At 37.7% G+C, this 27,087-nt stretch overlaps 1 protein-coding gene across 8 annotated transcripts in view; it reads left to right on the top strand.

The window, feature by feature from the left end:
• Positions 1 to 27,087, top strand: part of USP37 (ubiquitin specific peptidase 37) — a 94,445-nt gene that overhangs the window by 50,161 nt on the left and 17,197 nt on the right. For 7 of the 8 annotated variants that reach the window (XM_036859070.1, XM_036859069.1, XM_036859064.1 and 4 more), the window contains 7 exons: positions 2,177 to 2,367; positions 11,309 to 11,426; positions 12,751 to 12,830; positions 14,378 to 14,542; positions 16,194 to 16,259; positions 19,032 to 19,173; positions 20,009 to 20,264. In XM_036859070.1, the coding sequence (XP_036714965.1) occupies positions 2,177 to 2,367; positions 11,309 to 11,426; positions 12,751 to 12,830; positions 14,378 to 14,542; positions 16,194 to 16,259; positions 19,032 to 19,173; positions 20,009 to 20,264 (1,018 nt within the window). The remainder of the gene's footprint in view (positions 1 to 2,176; positions 2,368 to 11,308; positions 11,427 to 12,750; positions 12,831 to 14,377; positions 14,543 to 16,193; positions 16,260 to 19,031; positions 19,174 to 20,008; positions 20,265 to 27,087) is intronic. The other variant, XM_036859071.1, reaches the window with a different exon arrangement.

Here is a 27,087-nt window from a genome sequence, read left to right as displayed (position 1 = left end):
CGTGTAATCTGCTGTTATTGGATGTAATGTCCTATAAATACCAATTAAATCTATCTGGTCTCTTGTGTCATTTAAAGCTTGTGGCCCTTACTAATTTTCTGTTTGGATGATCTGTCCATTGGTGTAAGTGAGGTGTTAAAAGTCTCCCACTATTATTGTGTTACTGTTGATTTCCTCTTTTATAGCTGTTAGCAGTTGCCTTATGTATTGAGGTGCTCCTATGTTGGGTGCATATATATTTATAATTGTTATATCTTCTTCTTGGATTGATCCCTTGATCATTATGTAGTGTCCTTCCTTGTCTCTTGTAACATTCTTTATTTTAAAGTCTATTTTATCTGATATGAGTATTGCTACTCCAGCTTTCTTTTGATTTCCATTTGCATGGAATATCTTTTTCCATCCCCTCACTTTCAGTCTGTATGTGTCCCTAGGTCTGAAGTGGGTCTCTTGTAGACAGCATATATATGCGTCTTGTTTTTGTATCCATTCAGCAAGCCTGTGTCTTTTGCTTGGAGCATTTAATCCATTCATGTTTAAGGTAATTATTGATATGTATGTTCCTATGACCATTTTCTTAATTGTTTTGGGTTTGTTTTTGTAGGTCCTTTTCTTCTCTTGTATTTCCTACTTAGAGAAGTTCCTTTAGCATTTGTTGTAGAGCTGGTTTGGTGGTGCTGAATTCTCTTAGCTTTTGCTTGTCTGTAAGCTTTTGATTTCTCCATCAAATCTGAATGAGATCCTTGCCGGTTAGAGTAATCTTGGTTGTAGGTTCTTCCCTTTCAGCACTTTAAGTATATCGTGCCACTCCCTTCTGGCTTGTAGAGTTTCTGCTGAGAAGTCAGCTGTTAACCTTATGGGAGTTCCCTTGTATGTTATTTGTCGTTTTTCCCTTGCTGCTTTTAGTAATTATTGTTTTTCTTAAATTTTTGCCAATTTGATTACTATGTGTCTCAGTACGTTTCTCCTTGGGTTTATCCTGTATGGGACTCTCTGCACTTCCTGGACTTAGGTGGCTATTTCCTTTCCCATGTTAGGGAAGTTTTCGACTATAATCTCTTCAGATATTTTCTCACGTCCTTTCTCTCTCTCTTCTCCTTTTGGGACCCCTATAATGGAAATGTTGTTGCGTTTAATGTTGTCCCAGAGGTCTCTTAGGCTGTCTTCATTTCTTTTCATTCTTTTTTCTTGATTCTGTTTCACAGCAGTGAATTCTACCATTCTGTCTTCCAGGTCACTTATCCGTTCTTCTGCCTCAGTTATTCTGCTATTTATTCCTTCTAGGGTATTTTTCATTTCAGTTATTGTATTGTTCATCTGTTTGTTTGTTCTTTAATTCTTCTAGATCTTTGTTAAACATTTCTTGCATCTTCTCAATCTTTGCCTCCATTCTTTTTCCGAGGTCCTGGATCATCTTCACTATCATTATTCTGAATTTTTTTCCATTTTTCTGGAAGGTTGCCTATCTCCACTTCGTTTAGTTGTTTTTCTGGGGTTTTGTCTTGTTCCTTCATCTGGTACATAGCCCTGTGCCTTTTCATCTTGGCTATCTTCTGTGAATGTGGTTTTTGTTCCACTGCAGGAACTGTAGTTTTGTAGTTCAAAACTGCAGGATTGTAGTTCTTCTTGCTTCTGCTGTCTGCGCTCTGGTGGATGAAGCTATCTAAGAGGCTTGTGTAATTGTTTTTAAACACCGTAGAGATAGGGAAAATTGAAATGATTTTAGCGTGTTGCCCAATATTATTTTAAAATGAGATTTGTGTATGTGTGTTCATCACAGGTTGGAAAACCTGAGGACTTCTGGTAAGGTTCAATATGACTCTTCTGTGTATTTTATCATATTTTAATAATATAGATGTGGTTTGCCAGTGTAGGACCTTGGACTATTTTAGCTACAAAGGCTATTTTAGAAAAATCACTCTATTTTTAAAAAACAAATGAAGGAGTGATTCATTTATTAGTCATGCTAATCTAGCTTAGGAATATAAAATATGTCATTTGTTGTTTTGTTTTGTTTTCACAAAATATGTACTGCAAAATCATTAGAGTAAATCTGGCCTTTTTCCACACATGTTATTGACTTGCAAGGGCTTTACTCGTATAGATCACAATGTTAATAAGCTGTTGTTGTGACAAGAAATGTTTTGACCTGATTAAGGATATTATGCCTTCTTAGGACGCTCATGAATTTTTAAGTCAGTGCTTAGACCAGCTGAAAGAGGATATGGAAAAATTAAATAAAACTTGGAAGACTGAACCTGTTCCTGGAGAAGAAAATTCACCAGATATTTCAGCTACTAGAGTATACACTTGCCCTGTTATTACTAATTTGGAGTTTGAAGTTCAGCACTCCATCATCTGTAAAGCGTAAGTAGTCTCTAAGAGAACTCTTTTCTCTTTTAATTCTTTACAGCAAGTGACTGAAACTCTTCTAGAAGGTTTTAATTCTTACCTTCATTCCTGTGTCATGGGGAAACATGAATATAAATATCTTTGTTCAGTGTCTTTATCATCTATTAGAATGCTTGGTGGGGTGAGAACTAAAGTGAACTTAGTTTGTCAAATGCTTTAGTGCTGACTAAATGGTTAATTTTGCTCTGCCTTTTGAGTGTGTGTGACTGTGTGTGTGGTTTTTTTCCTTTTAATCACTGTGTGGAAAATCAAGCTCTTTGAGAATACTTGTTCATCGTTTTTTTATTATTATTAATTTATTTATTTATTTATTTTTGGTTGAGTTGGATCTTTGTTGCTGCTCACGGGCTTTCTCTAATTGTGGCGAGCAGGGACTGCTCTTCATCGTGGTGCTCAGGTTTCTCACTACGGTGGCTTCTCTTGTTGCGGAGCACAGGCTCTAGGCATGCGGACTTCAGTAGTTGTGGCTCGCAGGCTTTAGAACGCAGGCTCAGTAGTTGTGGCGCACGGGCTTAGTTGCTCCGCAGCGGGTGGGATCTTCCCGGATCAGGGCTCAAACCCATGTCCCCTGCATTGGCAGGCAGATTCTTAACTACTGCACCACCAGGGAAGCCCTCGTCTTTTCTTTTTCCCTGAAAAGACTCCCTCCTATTAGTTGCTTATTTTGTTGAACCAAATTGTTTTTATAAAAAATGGGTTTGGGGTTTTTTTTTACAAGATACATTAAAATGTGAATTATTTTTAATTTTTGCAATGCTTTTTTTTTTTTTTTTTTTTTATTTATTTTTGGCTGTGTTGGGTCCTCGTTTCTGTGCGAGGGCTTTCTCTAGTTGCGGCAAGCGGGGGCCACTCTTCATCACGGTGCGCAGGCCTCTCACTATCATGGCCTCTCTTGTTGCGGAGCACAGGCTCCAGACGCACAGGCTCAGTAGTTGTGGCTCACGGGCCCAGTTGCTCCGCGGCATGTGGGATCCTCCCAGACCAGGGCCCGAACCCGTGTCCCCTGCATTGGCAGGCAGACTCTCAACCACTGCGCCACCAGGGAAGCCCCTGCAATGCTTTTTAACCATGTTTACATTAACTATTGAGACTTACCTTCTACATTTAATTAATTTCCATACTCATTATCAGGACTCTCTACCAGGTACTTCACATTAAAAGGTTCTATTTTGATTAATCTTCCAGTTATCAGTAGTACATGAATACATTTTTTTTCAGAGAGTGGAATTCTTCAGAGTCCACATATAAATGAGAATTAATTCTGTGGCTTTCACACATGACTTAATACAGGATTATTAAGTCAGACACAGCCTTCCCCCTCAACATACTACATATACTGTCCCATCATATCCTGTTACTCTGACACTTAGGAGAAGTCTGATTTTGTTGGTAATCTTTTTCTTCCTGAAAATCTGTGATATTCTTAATTTTTGAAATTCAGAGTTTCACTAATTTACATCTAGGTATTGACACTTTTTCATTAATTTTGCGTTTAACATGATGGGGCTTTTTCATCTGAAGATTTGGGATTTTTTTCAGCTCAGAAAAACTATTCTCTAGACACTGCTTCTCTTCCATTTGTTCTGGGATTTTCTTTAGGAATACTCAACAGCCATATGTTGGCTCTTCATTCTCTGTCTTTCATATTTATTTATTTTTCTTTTTTCTTTAATTTTTATTTATTTTTTGGCTGCATCGGGTCTTCATTGCTGCGCGCAGGCTTTCTCTAGTTGCAGCAAGCGTGGGCTACTCTTCCTTGCAGTGCGCGGGCTTCTCATTGCGGTGGCTTCTCTTGTTGCAGAGTATGGGCTGTAGGTGCGCCGGCTTCAGTAAGTAGTTGTGGCACATGGGCTCAGTAGTTGTGGCTCGTGGGCTCTAGAGCACAGGCTCAGTAGTTGTGGCACACGGGCTTAGTTGCCCCTGGCATGTGGGATCTTCCTGGACCAGGGATCGAACCCATGTCCCCTGTATTGGCAGGCAGATTCTTAACCACTGCACCACCAGGGAAGTCCCCTTTATTTATTTTTCTTAGGCTGCTCTAAATGATAGTGTTCACTGAGGTCTCTTCTAGCTATGACACTCTAGTATTTTTTACTAGAATTTTGAACATTTACATGGACACTACAAAGACAGTAGTTTTGCATCATTAGTCTGTGACATTTTTTATCTTCATGATTTCTTCAGTCTTTTTTTTTCCCCCTAGTGGATAAATTATTTTTTAAAGAAAAGGTCTGGGTCTTATAAATACAGTTCATCATCTTGCAAAAGCTAGAGAGCCCATAGTATGATAGCCGTCTTTCCCTTTCTTCTAATGCACTTTCCAAACAAAATTTGTTCAAGTCAGAGAGAGAAGCAGTTTGTCACTGTTAATATTTCATTTAACTGTGGGGTGTCAACCAAGTTTCTTTTGATAGGAAAATTTCTGTTGCCTGTGGTAGAAATGGCCACAGGCATCATAGGAAGAAAGCTATGTCAAAGTAATAATGCCTGCTTCACTGGGCCAACAGCATCAGTCAACCATTCCAGTTATGCAGCACCCAAGTATTGGGTGTGCAGTTGAGGTGTGTGTACCAGTGCATGAAGTGATATGGCTCACAGTGTGTAGGCATGAGGCTGAATGCCAGGCATCCAGACTGAACAGTGGCCCAAGAGTTGGCAAGTCCTGGAGGTAACAAGGTTCTCTGGGGCTGCAGCAGCAGTACAACTACCTCCTCGAAGGCCTTGCCTTAGTTGCTTTATTAGTCATTTTCTTTAAGACAACTCTTTAAAGATAAAATAGTTTCTGGCTGAAGGAAGATTCTATACACCTTATCCCAGAATTGTAATTTTCCATGTTTAGCCTCTGTCCCATCTGGCTGTAAGTTAGTTTGACCTGTTTGCCAAATGTACTTAATTTTTGTAAACTGTTATAGTTTAGATTGACTGGTTTTCAATGATTATAAGCCATTTCAATATATTAGTAATATATTCTTGAATATGAAGAATTTGTATGAATTCTACATTTAAAGAACTTAAAACATCTAAAACTAAGTACTTAATAATCCCCCATAAAACCTCCTTCTGCAGTCTTCCCTATCTCAATAATGACAGTTCAGTACTTAGAGTTTATCAGTACAACAGTGTGGTGTATTTCTTAACTTTTCTTTTCTTTCTCTTGCACCCCTACATCCCATATGTCAGCAAACCCTTTGAGCTTTTCCTTCAAAATACAGCCAGAATCTGACCTCTTTTTACTACCTCCACTGACACCACTGTGGTCCAAACCACCATCATCTCTGCCTGGATTGTTGCAATACCTTCTGACTGATCACTGTGTTTCTGCCCTTGTCTGTCTGTAGTCTATTTTAAACACATTAGCCAAAGTGATCCATTTAAAATGGACATTAGTTCATGTCGGCCCTCTGCTCATAACCCTTAAAATAAAAGCTGAAATTCTTGCTATGATCTACAAAACTCCATATGATTTGCCTTTCAGCAACCCCTCTCTCCCAGTTAACTCTCTTACTTCATCTCTTATCACTCTTTCCCCTTGCTCATTCTGTTCGAACCAAACTAGCTTTCTTGCTTTATTTGTTTGTTTGTTTGTTGTTTATTTATTTGTGGCTGCATTGGGTCTTCGTGGCTGCACATGGGCTTTCTCTAGTTGCGGTGAGCGGGGGCTACTCTTCATCGTGGTGCGTGGGCTCCTCATTGCGGTGGCTTCTGTTGTTTGGAGCACGGGCTCTAGGCATGCGGGCTTCAGCAGTTGTGGCTCGTGGGCTCTAGAGCACAGCCTCAGTAGTTGTGGCACATGGGCTTAGTTGCTCCGTGGCATGTGGGATCTTCCCAGACCAGGGGTCGAACCCATGTCCCCTGCATTGGCAGACAGATTCTTTTCTTTTTCTTTTTTTTTCTTTTTTAAATTAACTTTTATTAGAGTATAGTTGATATACAGTGTTTTGTTAGTTTCTGCCATACAGCAAAGTGTATCAGTTATACATATACATACATCCAATCTTTTTGAATTCTATTCCCATATAGGTCATTACAGAGTATTGAGTAGAGTTCCCTGTGCTATATAGTAGGTTCTTACTAGTTGTCTGTTTTATATAGTAGTGTGTATATGTAAATCCCAATCTCCCAACTTATCCCCCCCAACTTTTCCCCCTTGATTACCATAAGTTTGTTTTCTACATATGTGACTCTATTTCTGTTTTGTAAATAGGTTCATTTGTACCATATTTTTCAGATTCCACATATAAGCAATATCATATGATATTTGTCTTTTTCTGTCTGACTTATTTCACTCAGTATGACAATCTCGAGGTCCATCCATGTTGCTGCAAATGGCATTATTTCATTCTTTTTTATGGCTGAGTAATATTCCATTGTGTATATGTGCCACGGCTTCTTTTTTTTTTTTTTTTTTTTTTTTTTTTTTTTAAGATTTATTTATTGATTGATTGCTATGTTGGGTCTTCATTTCTGCGCTAGGGCTTTCTCTAGTTGCGGCAAGCGGGGGCCACTCTTCATCGCGGTGCACGGGCCTCTCACTATCGTGGCCTCTCTTGTTGCGGAGCACAGGCTCCAGACGTGCAGGCTCAGTAGTTGTGGCTCACGGGCCCAGTTGCTCTGCGGCATGTGGGATCCTCCCAGACCAGGGCGCGAACCCGTGTCCCCTGCATTAGCAGGCAGACTCCCAACCACTGCGCCACCAGGGAAGCCCGCCACGTCTTCTTTATCCATTCTTCTGTCGATGGACATTTAGGTTCCTTCCATGTCCTGGCTATTGTAAATAGTGCTGGCAGACAGATTCTTAATGACTGCGCCACCAGGGAAGTCCCTCTTGCTTTTTAAAAAAAATGCCAGGATCCTGGTACCTCAGGGCCTTTTCACTTACTGTTTCTCTTTCCCCATGTGATTATCACATAGCTAGTGCCCTCCCTTCTCCATATCTTTATGTAAAAATCACTTGCTCAGTGAGGCATTTTCTTGCTACCATATCTAAAATTCCAGCCATCTACTCTCATCTTTTGCTTCCCTCTTCTGTACTTTCTTTTTCTTCTTTAACACTTACCTAACATACTGTATATTTTACTTATGTATGTATTTTTATTGTATCTCTTCTCCAGTATAATGAAAGCTTCATGAGGGGACATATTTTTGTCTTGGTTTGTTCTCTGCTACTACCCCAGTGCCGAGAACAGTTTCAGCATATAGGAGACATATTCAGTGATGCATAACAAATTGCCCCAAACTTAGCAGCTTAAAACAACATCCACTTAACTCAGTTCTGTAGGTCAGAAGTCTAGGCAGGGTATGGCTGAGGTCTTTGCTCAGGTATCAGAAAGCTGAAATCAAGGTGTTGGCTGGCTGTGTTCTCATCTGGAGTCCCCTTCTAAGCTCGTTAAGGTTGTGAGCAGAATTTAGTTCCTTTCAGTTGTAGTACTGAGGTCCCCATTTTTTTGTTAGCTATTGACTGGGGCAACTCATTTCCTAAAGGCTGCCTATTGTTTCTTGCCATGTGGCCTCTATAGGAAGTTCACAACAGTGCTATTTGCCTTCTTCAGGCCAGCAGTACATCTCTCTGACTTCTAATCTGTGACTTCCTCTGTTTGAGACCTCTAGACCCAGATTTAAAGAGTTCATGTGATAAAGCCTCAACCATTCAGGTAATCAATCTCCTTTTTGATGAACTCTACAGTTAAGATTAGTAACATTAATTACATCTGCAAAATCCCTTTTGCCATGTAAAGTAACATCATCATGGGAGTGATAGCTCATCATCATCACAGTCCTCCCACACTCAAAGGGGATAGAATTATACAAGGAAGGGCAAGGGTCATCTTAGAATTCTGCCTAGGAGAGAGGCACTCAATAAATGTTTATTTAATGAAGAACAGATGTATTCTTACAGTCCCTAGTCTTCTACTGTTGCAATATAGAACTGGGACAGGAAAATGAATATTACTAAAAATGCTGATAATGCAGACAAAATGAAAAACAGTCAATTAAAACTAAGTAAAAGAAATCAGTTGGCTTCCAGGTAAATTGAATATGATGTTTTGATCTCTGAGCCCATTTTTTGAAATTCTATAAAATGTATCCAATGACCAAACAATTCTGCTAGGAACAGAACTGCCTACACATGTTTACTGAGAACACATAGTGTTTTCAATTTGACACATTGTTCATTTAGTCAAAAACTGGAAATAGTCCAGATGTCCATCAATATGGATAAATTGTGGCATGCTCATACAGCTTAATACTAGACAACAATGAAAAATCGGCTTTAGCCATTGCAACAAGCATGGTTGAGTCTTATAATCATGTTGAACAAAAGAAGCTAGTTAAAAGAAAACATTCTGTATGGTTCCATTTATGTAAGGTTCAGAAAAGGTAAAACTCAACTATTTTTAAAAAATTTTTTTATTGAAATATAGTTATTTACAGTATCATGTAAGTTTTAGGTGTATAGCACAGTGATTCAGTTATATGTGTATATTCTTTTACAGATTCTTTTCCCTTATAGATTATTACATAATATTGGGTATAGTTCCCTGTGCTATATAGTAGGTCCTTGTTGGTTATCTATTTTATACATAGTAGTGTGTATATGTTAATCCCAACCTCCTAATTTATCCCTCCCCCCACACCCCTTTCCCCTTTGGTAACCATAAGTTTGTTTTTTGTGTCTGTGAGTCTTTCTGTTTTGGAAATAAATTCATTTGCATCTTTTTTGTTCTTCTAGATGCCACATGTAAGTGATATCATATGATATTTGTTTTTGTCTGGCTTACTTCACTTGGTATGATTAAACCTAGGTCCATCCACATTGCTGCAAATGGCGTTATTTCTTTTTTTTATGGCTGAGTAGTATTACATTGTATAGATACCCAACATCTTTATTTATTCATCTGCCAGTGGACACTTAGGTTGCTTCCATGTCTTGGATATTGTAAATAGTGCTGCAGTGAACATTGGTGTACTTGCATCTTTTCGAATTATGGTTTTCTCTGGATATATGGCCAGGAGTGGGATCACAAAATCACATGGTAGCCCTATTTTTAGTTTTTTAAGTAACCTGCATACTGTTCTCCATACTGGCTGCAGAAGTTTACATTCCCACAAATAGTGTAGGAGGGTTCCTGTTTCTCCACACCCCCTGCAGCATTTATTATTCGTAGACTTTTTGATGATGGCCATTCTGACCAGTGTGAGGTGATACCTCATTGTAGTTTTGATTTGCATTTCTCTGATAATTAGCGATGTTGAGCATCTTTTCATGTGCCTTTTGGCCATCTTTGTGTCTTCTTTGGAGAAATGTCTGTTTAGGTCTTCTGCCCATGTTTTGATTGGTTGTTTGTTTTTTTGATATTGAGCTGTATGAGCTGTTTGTATATTTTTTTACTGAAGTATAGTTATTTTACAGTGTTGTGTTAATTTCTGCTATACAGCAAAGTGATTCAGTTATACATATATACATTCTTTTTTTATATTCTTTTTCATTATGGTTTATCATAGGATATTGACTATAGTCCCCTGTGCTGTATACAGTGGGACCTTGTTTATCCATTCTATATATAGTAGCTTACATCTGCTAACCCCAACCTCTCACACTATCCTTCCCCCCAACCCCCTCCCCCTTGGCAACCACCAGTCTGTTATCTGTGATCACCAGTTTGTTATCTATGTCCATGCTTCTGTTCCTGTTTCATAGATAGGTTCATTTGTGTCATATTTTAGATTCCACATATAAGTGATATCATATGGTATTTGTCTTTCTCTTTCTGACTTACTTCACTTAGTATGATAATCTTTAGTTGCATCCATGTTGCTGCAAATAGTATTATTTTGTTCTTTTATTATGGCTGAGTATTCCATTTTTTAGAATGTGTTTGAGCCTGTATGACTATCAGTCTAAAGCAAGTAGAGGGACTTCCCTGGTGGTCCAGTGGGTAAGACTCTGCACTCCCAGTGCAGGGGGCCCAAGTTCGATCCCTGGTCGGGGAACTAGATCCCACATGCATGCTGCAATTAAGAGTCCACATGCCGCAATGAAGATCCTGTGTGCTGCAACTAAGACCGGGCACAGCCAAAATAAATAAATTTTTTTTAAATAAATAAATTAAATAAATAAAGCAAGTAGATATAGGAAGGGGTTAACATACTCAAAAAACAGGGTGACCACAAATCAAAAACACAATAGATTCACAAAAATCAAAAAGAAGAAAACACAAGCATAAAATAAAAGGAAATTATCAAGCCACAAAAAGAAAGGAACAAAGAAGAAACAGAATCAACTGGAAAATAAGGCTTAAAATGGCAATATATACATATCTATCAATAATTACCTTAAATGTCAGTGGACTACATGCTCCAATCAAAAGACACAGAGAGGCAGATTGGATAAAAAACCAAAATTCAACTGTTGTTTTGGAAGTCAGGATAATAGTTATCTTTTGGAAGTAAGAAAGGGATAGTGATTGGGAAGAGGCATGTGAGGGGGCTTCTAGGGAGTTCATAGTGTTCTATTTTTTGAGTTGAGTGGTGATTACATGTGTGTGTTAACTGATAATTCATCAAGCTATACAACTTTGGTTCACTTTTCTATATATATATTATACTTCAGTGTTTTAAAGTTTGGGGGTTTTTTGGAAAGTATAAAAATTTTAAATTTAGCATTTTAAGAAAGTACTTAAACACTTTCAATTGAGGTTTTACCTGTATGGATTTAATAAGGGTTAAAGTAAGCATGAGAAAAGTTTTAAATGTTTATTTCTCATGCCTAGTCATGGTCTCTCAGTACCTGATAAGTTCATTGGGGGAACAGTGTTTCTGAAGTATATTTGTATTTATTTTGTATTACACAGTTAGGCTTCTAAATTCTTACATTTGTCTTCTTTTATTTTTACAGATGTGGCGAGATTATTCCCAAAAGAGAACAGTTTAATGACCTCTCCATTGACCTTCCTCGAAGGAAGAAGCCACTCCCTCCTCGTTCAGTTCAAGATTCCCTTGATCTTTTCTTTAGGGTAAATAATACCTTTTGGTATTTTCACATAACTAAATTTTATATATCATAGATAATTGTATTTGAAGTTGGTTTCTTTAAGGCAGAGTTTTGACAAAATAGTTGCAGGGGAAACATGAGAATACTATTTATAAATAGTAATACTAAACAAATGAAATACTATTTATAAATAGTGTTTATTTTTAGGAGCTTGGTAAATATGGTTGTTAACTGATTGTAGAAGAAAATTAATTGCTCAAGTAGATTATACATCTAACTCAACAGCAAGTGTTTTAGACAACCTTAGAAGCATTTGTTTGTAAACAAATAATATGAAGTGACATATGCTAAAATTGGGTAATGTGAGTCAAAATTGGAGATACTATCTAAGTTAGTATACTAAGATATGAGGAATGAAAAAAAATACTTTTTGCTTCTCCTTAGGTTATATGTACCATGTTAGAAACAGAAAGGACAAGTCATGTTTATTCAGAGCTATAGATAAATATTTGCATTTGTGTTATACCGTTACAGATATTCAGAAAGTTTCTGGGGCATAATTGGACATGTTGTGTAGCAGTCCTTATAATTGATGGCAGTTTGCCATCTGTGTAATAGTGGTTCTTGTTTTGTTGTAGCAAAGGGGCAGGGTTGTCATCCTAAGATTTAAAAAAAAAAAAGACCTCTGTTCTTGAAATGATGAGTATTCAGCTCCACCCAAGGATAAATATTCTGCTTTTCTTTTTGTTTTAGTCATTCCTTACTATTCCTGTTATTATCGTAGAATTTGAAGCTTTTCCTGTGTATCTTTACCCCCATTTTTTAAGGATTTCTTGTTTCAGTTTTCTCTAGGTAATGATATCCACCCCAAACTTTGGTCCTTTTAGAGCAGTTGTTCTTAGTGGGCTGTCACCAGAAGATTGAGTTCCATTATAAGAAAGGGGTAGAGTTACACCTAACAGACCAGGAACTCCGCCTAACCTGAAGGTGATCTTATCTCTGCTATGGCCAAATGTTAAAATCTGGATATACTCTTGGCAGTGGTTCTTGTGTATCCATGGGGAAAAGGTTGAGAATCTGCTACTATAGTTTAGTTACTATCATAAATTGAGATGTTTCCTTGGTAAAAAAAAGGAAATTAGGAATTCTGAAACAGGGCATGATATTATAACTATATTTTGAGGATTAGGTCTTAATTTAGTAAGGCTTATGATTCTAGACACAAAATTTAAACTGGTCGGAGTTGTCATTCCACTGAACTAGTATGACTAGAGAAATTAGCATTTAATGGGGCAGTGCTAATTCAACTTTATACTTCTTTATTTTTCCCTCTTGTCTTTTTACAGGCAGAAGAACTTGAGTATTCCTGTGAGAAGTGTGGTGGGAAATGTGCTCTTGTCAGGCACAAATTTAACAGGCTACCCAGGTAAAATTAATTGGCTCTTCAATTTTTCTTCTTTAAAGTACTTACAAATATTACTGAATAAGTGAGGCTTACCAGATGGATTGGTAAAGAAGGTCAGCAAAGCTGAGATATGAAGAGGGTAGAGAATGGAAAGCTACAATTCTCTTGTATAAGAAAGGAAGAGGATTTGGAAAGTTGAAGAAGAGAAGGAACCTGAGAGTCCCAAGAAGATGGCAACAAGAGAATGAGGCTGATGAGACTTTGGAATAATGATGGGGACTTACTAGTAAATTTTTTTTTTTTTTTTAAAGAAATTCACGTTCTTTTATTTTTATTTTATTTATTTATTTATTTATGACTGTGTTGAGTCTTCGTTTCTGTGCGAGGGCTTTCTCTAGTTGCGGCAAGTGGGGACCACTCTTCATCGCGGTGCGCGGGCCTCTCACCATCGCGGCCTCTCTTGTTGCAGAGCACAGGCTCCAGACGCGCAGGCTCAGTAATTGTGGCTCACGGGCCTAGTTGCTCCGCAGCATGTGGGATCTTCCCAGACCAGGGCTCGAACCTGTGTGCCCTGCATTGGCAGGCAGATTCTCAACCACTGCGCCACCAGGGAAGCCCACTAGTAAATTTCTAATTCAGTAATGTGTAACACTCAGTTATAATTTGTTGTGCATGTACATTTTATAGAACTTTTTTATAAGTGGAGAAAACTTCATTTCTCTCTTACCTTTCTCTAGAGAAAGTGCTACTGAAATAAGAATAGTTCTTGTCAAAAGTCATCTTAAAAAAATTAATTTTCACCACCAAACATAAGAGCTGTTTAATACTTTGTTTATTTATTTATTTTAATAAATTTATTTATTTTTGACTGTGTTGGGTCTTCGTTGCTGCGTGCAGGCTTTCTCTAGTTGCAGTGAGCAGGCTTCTCATTGCAGTGGCTTCTCTTGTGGCAGAGCACAGGCTCTAGGTGCGCAGGCTTCAGTAGTTGTGGCTCGTGGGCTCTAGAGCACAGGCTTATTAGTTGTGGCACATGGGCTTAGTTGCTCCGCAGCATGTGGGATCTTCCTGGACCAGGGCTCAAACCTGTGTCCCCTGCATTGGCAGGCGGATTCTTAACCACTACGCCACCAGGGAAGTCCTGTTTAACACTTTAAATTACCATTTGTCGTTATATAACACCCAGTTTTTGGTAAACTATATAACATTGAAGTAAATAATTTAGGGATTTGATCCATTATCAATACCAATATTCTAAAATTAGTTTTCTCGTCTGATGTGTTTTGATTTTTTTTTCTGGGAACATTATTTTACTGAAACCTCACAATTAATAATTAATATCTACCCAATGCCTGTGTTTTATTTTTATTTTTATTCTTAGTACCTAGCACAATGCCTAGCACATGGCAAGTATTCAGTAAATGTTCTTTGACAGATCTTTAGTTCAGCCTAATGTAGTCTTTAAATCAAAAGCTGTCTAACATGGTTAGTTACAGTGATCTCTTCTTACCTGTAAGAGAGCTACCTCTATTATGTATAAACTAATAATGTTATCATCTCCTGTTTTTCAGGATCCTCATTCTTCATTTGAAACGATATAGCTTCAATGTTGCTCTCTCACTTAACAACAAGATTGGGCAGCAAGTCATCATTCCAAGATACCTGACCCTCTCATCTCATTGCACTGAAAATACAAAACCACCCTTCAACCTTGGTTGGAGTGCACAAATGGCAATGTAAGTCCTTGAGAATTTGTTTCCCTTTTGAAGTAGAAAGGCTTTTAGTATCTGATCAAAAGAATGACTGAACTAGATAACATGACTCCAGGTAAAATCAGACCAAGAAGGAGATTTTTATTTTGCTTTATTTTGGGACTTTGTGCTAAGTTACTACCTGATTTAAGTAATTGAATAAAATGCTTAAACAAAAACTTTCAACATATATTAATTGCCTTTCATAATAAATTACCTTTTCAGGGAGTGCTCCTTACTCTTTTAGATCACTAGAAGATAGTTTGATACATTTGGGGAACATAAACCAAATTTGCACGATCATGAGAGTCACTTGAACGCTAAAAATACTGATTCCTGTGTTTGTTCCTTAGAAGTTCTGTTTCAGCAAATCTGATATAGGCCTGGGGAATCAATATTTTTAACAAATGCCTTTGCTGACTCTGGAGTATGCAAACTTGAGAAACAGTACGTTAAATATTATGCTGGGACCCCCAAAACAGATTGTGTCTTCATAAATGTATTATTACCAGTTTGAGCAAAGAACTTCAATGGCTCCTCGAAATTTTTCCTTGAGAAAAGAAGTAACTTTTACATTCTATTTTGCGTCATCATGAATGCCAGGAAAACCTTAAGACTTCTCTAAATGTTGCTCTTTCTTCTGCATACTTGCATTACTTTGGAGCCATATATTGTAGTTCTTTTTTATACTTGAACACTACTTTGGTATAATCATAAAGTTCTAGAGCTTTAGAGGTGAAAGGGATTTTAGAGATGTTTGTCTAACTTCTTAATTTTACAGAGGAGATCCAAGGAAATTAAGTGATTTTCTTAAACTCATACAGTTAGTAACTGGAAGAGCCAGGTCTCTTCATTGAAGTGGAATAATAGACATTGCAGAAAGTGAATGAACATTTGCTAACATAAATTAATGAAGTTTTGTAAAAATTATTCTCCTTGGATAAATAATTGAAATATATTCTACATCATGTACGTTTACACTAAAGGCCTCAATAAGTCAATAACAACATGTTCCCAGAGAATCAGTGTTTCTGGATTTTTCTCTTACGGCCTTTCATTAGAATAGATGTTTTTGCTTGATGGAAACTGCCCTCTACTGGTAGAGCTAGTATTCTTTCTGGCAGTATTATCAAACCATTAGCCAAGGCTCTTTATGATCACAGGCCTGAAACCAGGCTCTCTGACTCTGTGATATGATAGCTTTAAGATTTTGGACAAATTCCTTGACCTGTCTGTAGGGAAAATAACAGGGTAGTTGTGAACATTAAATGAGGTAATACACAAGAGTTCTTACTACAGTGCCTGACATCTAGTAAGTCCTCAATAAATGAGAGCTATTGTTATTTTATTGCTTAAAAGAACTGAGACAAAGAGAATTTCCCAAGTTGTTCTCTTTATATTATATTTGACTTCTTCATTTCCAGTGTTGTTTATTTAGATCATTAGATAAGGAAGAGCCTAGAGAAAGTATTTTGTTTTCTCTTTTGGCCTCTATTGTTAGTTAAAAAGTATTATAATTGTTTGCTTTTCAAGAGGATATATAAGGGACTATAATGCAGAATAATTCATTTAATAAGTTAAATATATTTTTAGTAATAGTAATTGTATACATATATATTTTCTAATTTTCTGATAGTTCTAGACCATTGAAAGCCTCTCAAATGGTGAATTCCTGCATCACCAGCCCTTCTACACCTTCAAAGTGAGTTATATTTCTTGTGTACCCAAAATTTGTATTTTTAAGGATTTGGCTTACCCTGATTTCCAAGATTATCCCCTTCCCTTTTCTTATTGTTTCTCCTTTTGCATGATAATTGCTCTGCATTACTGTACTTTGGAATTTTCCTGAATATGCTTTAAACTGTAATTTAGGGAGTATCAAGTTTTTAACACTGAATCAAGTTCAGATGGTCCTCTCAAAATTTTGTTTTAAAACTTCTTAAATCATCTGTTGTATGTAATATTTTCATCCTACAACTCTAGAAATTGACTAATGATGAGGGATTTTAAGGATTGAAGGGTTAAAATAAGCCCTACTCGTATAAAAAGCACCATTCTTCAAATATACACATGGAGATCCCAAAATATCTTTTCACCTGTTGCTAGCCAGTGTGGGACTTCTTGTCTTAGACACTGAGCTGGAGCTATTCTGAAAGGGGACAGGAAAACAAATACACATTAGAATGTAGCTATTCTACAAATGTTTTTTGCTTAAGACCAAAAGTTTGTCCAAGAAGGAAACAAATACTTTTTTTTTTTAATATACCTCCCCTATGATTTGACTAGAACCACAGTTCCTGATTAGACATTTCTAAATGACTTCGTTGTCATTTGTCTTTAAAATTAGTTTTTCTAAAAATTTGATGTCCCAAAGTACTTTTAGAAAAGAGACACTTTTGTTGTTTAAGGGCTTTTGGGGGGCTTATATAACCATAAAATGACATTTGGGAATTGCTATTTTCTTTTCCTCCTGTTAATTATTTTTCAGTGCAATTAAAACCAGATGACTAACTGACTAGAAATCTGAAATGGTACCGATATGAATACTCTTGCCCGTTCTCAAGATACAAATGAGCAATACCACTTGGCTGCTTAGAAAGTGAGCAAGTGATGCATTTACAGGATGAATATTTTTCCTTACTACAGGCAAGCTGCCTTCTGTGAATATAGTAACTATTAATGGAATGCACTCTTTATGTACCAAATCACTGTAGCTTCAAGAAAGAGATGGTTTCATTGGGCATCATTATACTTGGCATGGTCAATCTGTTCTCCAGGGTCTTACTGCTATGAGAATTTGAGAGTTGGTCAATAAAGGATGATTAGGCCCTAGAAGACCTGTCATGCCGATCAAACTTAAAAGAGGCTGAGCTATGAACCAGAATACCATTGGTTCTTCTAATAATGTCCTTTGTCACATTTGACCCTGGTATATTAGTAGCCAGGTGTCACCCTCCTTCAGCAAAGTATTTACATGGATAAATAAATCAGTATGTTCAGTTTTGCTTGGTGAGCATGAAATCAGAAATGAAGAATTAAGATGGCTAATTGGCTATTTCTAAGTTATATTAAAAACCCTTTTTGAACACATATTGGGAGGCTATTCAAGTGTTCAGACTGAAGTGCAGTGATATCCTGGCTGCTCTCAGCCAAAGACTATGGTTGGGCTTATCACTGACCACTTGCCTCTTTTCTTTGATCTACATTGCTACGCAATCCTCCTGATTTCCATTGTGGCCTCTTATTTCTTGGTGCCATCATTCTACATGTTTATTTACAGTTTTCACATTTAGATTATTGCATTTTCCAATTTCCATTTTACATTTTTTTTTTTTTTAGTACAGCATATGAATTTATGTTAACCTTCATCAAAGAAAGTTTGTGCTTTTTGACCTTTACCACTTTTTCCTTTAGTTTATTTTCAGCTCACTTAGAAGACAACACAGTAACACCTTACTTATCTGGTATCATTGAAGAATAATATTTGATATTCCAAATAAATGAATTTTTATATAACTGAAGCTTGTCCTTTTAAACATTGCCTTTTTAATTTTAATCTTTAAAATGTTTTAACCATTTTAGATGGTTATATCTCTGTAAGCTTACAGAATTCTTTATATTAAATAAAATACGCTGCAGATAATTTAAATATATTGTAATTACTTAAAATCGGCATTGTAAATATCAGTTATTGCACTGTGTTTTAATATGATAATGCCCTCAGAGGCTCTTAATTCTTATAAGACAGTTTACCTTTACATTAAATTACTTTATAGTTCTTTATTGCCCTTTTTGTGGTTATTCTCTCTCATTTCTTAGCTCTCATTTCTTGATGAACTTGCTACATTATTTTATACACTATTTCCTGGGGAAGTAGGGTCCCTGCCTAAAGAGTAAAGTTCATGGGCTTCGAAACTGCTGCCTTCCTCAGAGGCATTTTTGTTTGTTTGTTTGTTTTTTTACTTTTAAGTTCCTGTGTTCTAGAAGGTAGAGGTTGCCAGAAGTTGGACCTACATATAAATGGATAAGTGGAATGTTACTGTTAATTTCAAAGTACATGGATCATAATTGAAAAGAGCAAAAATTAGTCCTCATACACTCTCTTGTCAAAAACATGTATTCATTGCTATGTCTGCATGCATTCAGTAGAGTACTTGCTTTATAAAGCCAGTAACAAACTTCTTTGGAGTTGATCATTAAAAGAAAAAAGGCACAAAGTGATTGGTTTACTGATAATGTATAATAACGTAAGAGTTGTCTGATTTTCAAAGCATGGCTCTTTTGGAGTAGGGCAAAGGTAATTCTTAAATATACCTCTTTGATATATCTTTTTTTCTCTGTTAAATCATTCTCCATAATGGAAAAGCTTTTTGTTTTAATTGGTATTTATACTTCAAAAAAATAACAAGGACAAATGTTTATTTGTCAGACTTACATAGGGTTTTTTTGTTTGTTCATTTTTCTTAAATTACAGGAATTTCACCTTCAAATCCAAGAACTCCCTGGCTTTATGCCTTGATTCAGACAGTGAAGATGAGCTTAAACGCTCTGTGGCCCTTAGCCAGAGACTTTGTGAAATGTCAGGCAGTGAACAGCAGCAGGAAGACCTGGAAAAGGTAAGTAATTTCTCACCAAAATATCTGACTGTCCAAACAAATGCCTTTCATAACCAGCATCAGCAAACTTAATAAATACACAGGATAGATCATTTCTTGTGAATGAGGACTTTTCAGATGTACTCTTAGCACCTTTCAGTATGCAGTACGATATTATTAACTGTAGTTACCATACTGTACATTACATCCCTGTGACTTATTTATTTTATGACTGGAAGTTTATACCTTTTTGCCCCTTCACCCATTTCACTCACTCCCTAGCCCCTACCTCTGGTAACAACCAATGTGTTCTCTATCTGTGAGCTTAGTTTTTTTGTTTGTTTGTTTTTTAGATTCCACATGTAAGTGAGATCATACATTATTTGTCTTTGTGTAACTTATTTCCCTCAGGGTCCTTCAGTGATGTCACAAATGGCAAGATTTCTTTCTTCCTTCCTTCCTTCCTTCCCTCCCTCCCTCCCTCCGTCCATTCCTTCCTTGTTGCTGTGCGCAGACTTTCTCTAGTTTCAGCCAGCAGGGGCTACTCTTTGTTGCGGTGCGCGGGCTTCTCATTGCGGTGGCTTCTCTTGTTGCGGAGCATGGGCTCTAGGCGCGCGGGCTTCAGTAGTTGTGGCGCGTGGACTCTAGAGTGCAGGCTCAGTACTTGTGTCGCATGGGCTAAGTTGCTCTGCGGCATGTGGGATCTCCCTGGACCAGGGCTTGAACCCGTGTCCCCTGCATTGGCAGGTGGATTCTTAACCACTGCACCACCAGGGAAGTCCCTATCAATTTAAACTCCAAGGTTGCTATATTTTTAGGCATTCTGGTTTCTTCTAAAAGCAGCTCTATTCTTCAGGATTCAAAATCTTGCAGACTAGAACGTGATAAGTCTGAATTGGAAAACTCAGGATTTGACGGAATGAGTGAAGAAGAGCTTCTGGCAGCTGTTTTAGAGATAAGTAAAAGAGAAACTTCACCATCTCTCAGTCATGAAGATGATGATAAACCAACCAGCAGCCCTGATACCGGATTTGCAGAAGATGATATTCAAGAAATGCCTGAAAATCCAGACCCTGTGGAAACTGAGAAGCCAAAAACAGTCACAGAGCCCGGTAGGTTTAATGAAAATAAACATCTGTTAAACAGGCACAACTGTGTTCCAAAGCTTTTATAGTAACAAATGACTTCTACATAATGGGATGTGAGATGGATCTGTATAACAGAGCCAATAATATTTTTGTGCTTTTTTTTTTTTTTTAACAGTTTAAAAAAATGAGAAGCAAATATTGTGAGTTAGTATCCAGAGGCTAGTGGTAAAGTATGCCATGTCCCTTTAGGTGTACATCAGAAGAAAAGTTCGTATTCTTGTGCATTTAAAAAATGTTTGTGTCAGTTTTTGGTCACTTTTTTCACACCACTGCTCTCAGAAATGTGTGTAATTCTTCATTTTTGTATATCTGAACTTATACCAAGTTTTAATATATAAATAATTTAAGTTCTCCATTCTTCTTTGGGTTCATCCCTTCATAATGGTGGCAAGACCACTGAACTAAGAGGGTCTTGGGTGTCTAGTCTTAGCTATACCACCTACAAGTTATAAATTTCTAAATAGGTAATTTAATCTCTTTGATACTCAGTTTTCTTACCTCTGTATGGGGAATCTACCAGACATACTTCAGATAGTTGTGGGTAGAATGTTAGATAGTATATACATATTATGTAAAGTGCTATACAGATAAAAATTATTTTTGTGGTAATTATTACTCATATTTTGTTATTTCTCAAGCTATGACTGCAAACAACAGAGCTGAGCCTCCTTGCCTTGCACTATGGGTATTTTAAGATTTTTTAAGTAGAAAACGTTCACTTCCTTTTCCTGGGGCCAAGTCTAATATTTTCTCCTGATATCTTTAGTATCCGTATCTAGGTAGCTAGCTAACGTGTTTCCATATATCAAGCCTAGGATTTTGGAGATGAAGAGAATAGTAGTATATCACAAAATTATTTTCTGTATTCTTGGGGTTGTTAGGGCCTCCTCAGTTTTGAATTATTTTATGTGCAAGTAAAATAAGAGTTAGTATTTCCTCAATTTAACTGGAAACAAAAAGCTGATGATTTTTTTTTTTTTTTTTTTTTTAATTTTATAGCTACTTTTATTTTTATTTATTTATTTATTTTTGGCTGTGCTGGGTCTTCAGTTCGTGCGAGGGCTTTCTCTAGTTGCGGCAAGTGGGGGCCACTCTTCATCGCGGTGCGGGGACCGCTCTTCATCGTGGTGCGCGGGCCTTTCACTATCGCGGCCCCTCCCGTTGCGGGGCACAGGCTCCAGACGCGCAGGCTCAGTAGTTGTGGCTCACGGGCCCAGCTGCTCCGCGGCATGTGGGATCTTCCCAGACCAGGGCTCGAACCCGTGTCCCCTGCATTAGCAGGCAGATTCTCAACCACTGCACCACCAGGGAAGCCCAAGCTGATGATTTTTGTATATAGATGTTTCCTTTTTTTTCTTTTTTCTTTACACCTTTTTTTACCTCTTGATGCAAGTACCCTTATGAAGTCCCCTTCTCTTACTAAACTTATTATCACTGCCCTTGGAAGTGAATCCCAGATATTAGATCATTTCATCAGTAAGGATTTCAGTATCACTAAAAGATAAGAACTCCTCCATATCATTATCATACTTTAAAAATCAGTAATAATTCTAAGGAACGATCAAATGTGATCAAACCCTCCATAAGGTTTTATTTTGAAAGTTTCAAATCCAGAGAGAAGTTGAAGAATAAAACAATATACACTTTTATACCCTTCACCTTGACTCATTAACATTTTGTCACATTTTTTTCTCTCCCTTCCACACTGCCCCTGTGTGTATGTGTAGTTGTGCAGCAGTTACCCCAAAATTAGTGCTTTACAACAACAGTAATTTTAATATCTCATTACTGTGGATTGACTGGTCTTAGCTGGTAGTTTTTCTGCTCTTTGTGATGTTGGCTGGGGTTTAACTGTGCTACAACATCCAAGATGGCTCACCTTGGCACATGGGTTGTGTGGGTTAGAAGGGTCAGCTGAGCTGGCTAGATATCCTCTCTGTTCTTCTGGTCCCCTCTCCCTGGCCATCTCCCTTCCCCTCTTCTCCTCAGCTTTTCATCTCTTCATGTAATCTCAGGGCCTCTCCCTTCCTGTATGGCCTCTTCAGCATGGTAGCCAAACTTCTTACATGATAGCTCAGGGCTCCCAAAAGCACAAAAGAGGCTGCTGCCAGGCCTCCTTAATGTATAGGCTCAAAATTAGGACAGAATCAATTCCACCACATTTCATTAAAGCACTCACAGGATCTGCCCAGATGCACTGTGAGGTGGACCACACAGAGTTGGAATACCTGTAGGCATGGTTCATTGGAGGCCATCTTTAGAGATTGTGTGTGTGCACACACACACACACACACACACACACTCTTTTCTTAATGGAACCATTTGAAGTTGCAGGTATCATAATACTTCACCCTAAAATACTTCAGCCTGACTCTCCTAAGTACACAGAAATTTTCCTATATAACAATTATCATACCTAAGAATATTAACAGTAATTCCATATATAGTTCTAATATAGAGCCCACCTACACATTTACCCAATTATCTCCAAAATATTTTTTACACTTTTTAAAAAATCTAGAACCCAAAGCTTACCCCCTGCATTTGGTTGTTAGGTCCCTTTAGTCTCTAGTCAGGCCAATTTTTCTTTGAAAGACTCCCATTATGGATTGTCCTACTATTCTTTAAGTATAAGCTGTTTTTTTTCCCCCATACCCTAAAACTTCAGAGCCTGGAGATGGTTTTTTCCTTGTTGCCCATTGCCATTTCCAACTGCTCATCTTCTTTCATCCTACAAAAACCCCAGCTCCTTTGGTACGTGACTTCAGACTTTGCCACCTATTATCTCTGTCTGTAGCTCTCTTTTACCTTCCAGTCACTCCACGCCCATCAGCATTCTTAGGGCTTTCAGCATCCTCATAAATGACCCTTTCAACAGCCTGGTTTCTCAATTCCTAATCTTATTTCCAAAGAACTTTTCTTCTACCCCATCTTGATAACTGCCAAAACTCATACCCTAAACCAGTAGTTCTCAAAGTGTGTCCCCAGGCCATCAGTATCATGTAGGAACTTGCTGGAAATGCCATTCTTGACCCCACCCCACACCTTCTGAGTGAGAAACTCTGGATGTGGGGCTCAGCATTCTGTGTTTTGATTCCAGTTGATTCTGATGCATGCTGAAGTTTGAGAACCACTTCCCTAGACTTTGTCATCATCAGTAAATGTACCACCTTTGAAATCTTAATTTCAAATATCCTTCTCTAACCCTTCTCTCCCCCTAGCTCACCTAATGTCATATTCTTATTTCAACAATTGCTTGATCTCATTAAGACTTCCAATCCATTGTCTTCTACTTTTTGCTATTCATCACCTCCCTCTTGTCACCACTTCCCTCCCCAGCCTATATGCTTTTATCTCTTTGCTCTGTTTTCTTCTCTCAGTCACCTAACAAAGTCCCATCTCCCAATTCAACCAGCTTCTTATTCCATGCCTACACCCAAGCAGCTGAAGATTGCTGGAGAAAAGTCCCCAAACTGTGCTGACTATACTTTCCTCAAAATCATGACTATGCTCTTACATGGGCACTGCATGCTACTAGTCAGTTCTGTTACAGTTCCTTAGTAAATTTCTTTTCTTGGTCTCCATGTCTTTCTCATATCTGTAGTTCTCCTTCCACACATACTCTAGGCACATAACTTAGCTGTATACCTTTCAAAGAAAATAGATGCAGTCAGATGAAAACTCTGCCTTCACCTTTGTTATGGAGGAAATGTCCCTCTTCTTATTTAAGGCCAATCCCTCCATTCATATCCAAGATTTCATCTACTTGTGCCTTCTAAAGACTTTCCCTCTTGAAATGATACTCTTTCTCTTCTGCATCAGGTCTTCCCTCTTCTAAATTATTCCTGGTGTGCCTTAATATCACCCATCTTTTTAAAACTCTCATGACCTTGTGTTTCCCTCTAGCCACTGCTCCCTTTCTTTGCTCCCTTCCCAGAAAAATCCTTTGAAAGAGTTGTTTTACTCATTCTCTCTACTTTCTTACCATCTCCCATTCTCTTGTCAGCCCTCTCCACGTGGGCTTTCATCCTCACCACTCCACTGAAATGGTCTTTATAAAGTTTGCATTAGCAATTTTCATACAATCCATTACTCCCTCCTTAACATTTAAAGCTTTATAAACTTTTTTCTATAAACTATTCTTGCCATGGTTTTTTCTTCCTACTAAACCAACTGTTCATTCCAGGGTTTTTTGGTTTTGTTTTTTGCTTCCCTCATCAGAACTCTAACTGTTGGAGTATTCCCAGGACACTGTCCTTAGCTGTTTGTTTTCTAAAGTTCTCTTCCTGAGTGATCTCAAACATTACCATAACCTCACATACTGATGAAATATCAAATTCATATCCCTAGCCCGGATCTCTCCCCTGAGCTTTAAACTTACACATGTAAATGCCTACTTGAAATGCCCATTTGGCTATCTAATTTTTAACTGCCCCCCCCCCCCCGCAATAACCCTGCCCCATATCAGCAAATGGTACCACCATCCACCATTTTTTGACTCAGTCCAAAAAATATGTCTCCCTTGATTTTTTTGTTTTACTTTACACCTTACATTCAGTCCATCAATAAGTCTAGTCCTCTCTACCTCCAAAATATATCCTGAATTTAATCATTTATCAACATCTTCATAGCTGTAACTCTAGCCTTCCATCTCTCACCTGGTCCACTACAGTTGATTCCTAATGTGTCTTCCGTCATTCTTGCCCCACTACAGACCTTCTTTCTTGAACAAAGCAGCCAACATAATCTTTCTGAAGCTTAAATCACATGGTCACCCTTCTGCTTAAAACTTGTGATTTCCCATTACACTTAATCCAGGCTTCTCACCATCGCCTATCTTTACCTTCCCCCTCTTTCACTCTGCTGTTTTAGCCGTACTAGCATTCTCTCTGTGTCCATCATGCTAAGCTCATTTTCATCTCAGAGGCTTTGCACTTAAGCACCTTCAGGGCAAGGGCCATCTTGCCTTAATTATCACTATATCCCCAGCTTCTTTGGCAGTGCCTGGCATATAGTAGATTCTCAATAAATATTTGGGGCTCATCAGATTGGTTGTCTCATGAATCAACTGAGGAGGGGAAGCAATACTGGTTAAGTAAGGTTTTACTGTTAGCCAAAGGGAGGGGAAGAGTGTATGCAAAGGCCCAGACATGAGAAAGGCCATGGTAAGTTAGTGGACCTGCAAAAGTTCAGAATGATCTGCATGGCTGGAACATAGTGTTGAGGGGGAAAAGCAAAAAGTTGAGACTAGAGAGTTATGCAGTCTCCAGTTTTTACATGGCCTAAAACCATGTTTAGGAGTTTGGACTTTTATTTCAAAAGCATTAGGAAGTTACTGAATAATTTTAAGTGAAAAAGTATTTGATAAAGATGTATATTTGAAAAAGATCATTTCTGGCTGCAGTGTAGCGCATAAATTAGAGAAGAACCAAAGTATCCTGTGAGACCTGTTAGGCAGTTATTGCAGTAGTCCAGACCAAAAGTTAATGGTGCCCTAAGCCAAGGTTTTGGCATTGAAAAGAAAAACAGTTGGGACTTCCCTGGTGGTCCAGTGGTTAAGACTCTGCATTCCCAGTGCAGGGGGCCCGGGTTCGATCCCTGGTTAGGAAACTAGATCCTGCATGCCGCAACTAAAAAAAAATAAAAAGGAGCCCGCATGCCGCAACTAAAAAAAAGATCCCACGTGCCACAACTAAGACCCAGCGCAGCCAAATAAATAAATAAATATTTTTTAAAAAGAAAGAAAGAAAAAGAGTTGATGGATTCGAGAGATAATTAGGAAATAACGATTTATGTAATATGAAGGGATAAATGAGAAGTCAAAATGACTCCCAGATTTCTTTCTTCAAAAAAAAAAAACAGCTAAACTGAGTGGACAGTGATCCCAATGACTGAAATATAGAATGTAAGAAAGGAGCAGCTTTCATCTGGGGTGGGAGAAGCGGCAGATGATATATTTAGTATAAGAATGTTTGAGTTTTAACACATGGTTCCCCTCTGTGTTTTTTATTTCATGGTCATATTTGTTCCTAGATCTGAAATGTTTTTTGTATCCATCTGATAATCTTGTCCTGAAGACAGATGTATATTGATTTTTAGCATCTCAAAGTAAACTTTCTTACATCTGTTTTCTATCACATGGATTAATTACTAGTGTAATTCTAGGATTGTGTGAGGTACATTGGTATATTGAGTGCTGAAAATTATTGGTTAAGAAAAATTGTGCCTCTGTCACCTTCTTTTTTTGAGTATGTTTTGGTAATAAAAGTAATAATCCTCATCTTATGCCCTAAAATAGCAGCCTCAACTCCCCAATCTTTCTTCTACTTGAAACGCTCAACATCAACTAACTTTGAATGTCACGGTTCCAAATTTCCAGAAGTGGTCTGATTGGTTGATTCTTTCCGATATTCATTCCTGGTCCAGTAAGCTAAGGCCAGAGGGACAGGTGGGATCTTACACGCCTCAGAGCTGCCCCTTGCAGGCTATGGAAAATGACTTTCTCCAAGAATGGAGGAGTATAATTTTTTTTTAATTGGAATCGTACTGCTTTTTGCACTTAATAATATCCTGAGTTTCTTTTCCTCTTTTAATGAACATTCAGAATTAGTTTCAATGATAAATATTCAGTCAACAAGTCAGTTCAATTAAAAAATAATGACTGGTTGCTGACTTAGAGTCTAAAACCAAGATGCTGTAAGCTTCAGAGTTGTCTGTGCTATAGAAAATTATCTGCCATTTAAATGGTTACAATGCAGTATTGGGGCAGGTAAAGACCACATACTAA

The sequence above is a fragment of the Balaenoptera musculus genome, chromosome 7, assembly GCF_009873245.2.
Source record: "Balaenoptera musculus isolate JJ_BM4_2016_0621 chromosome 7, mBalMus1.pri.v3, whole genome shotgun sequence".
Lineage (NCBI taxonomy): Eukaryota > Metazoa > Chordata > Mammalia > Artiodactyla > Balaenopteridae > Balaenoptera > Balaenoptera musculus.
Note: the sequence above shows the minus strand (reverse complement) of the source record. Positions and strands in the feature narration are given on the sequence as shown.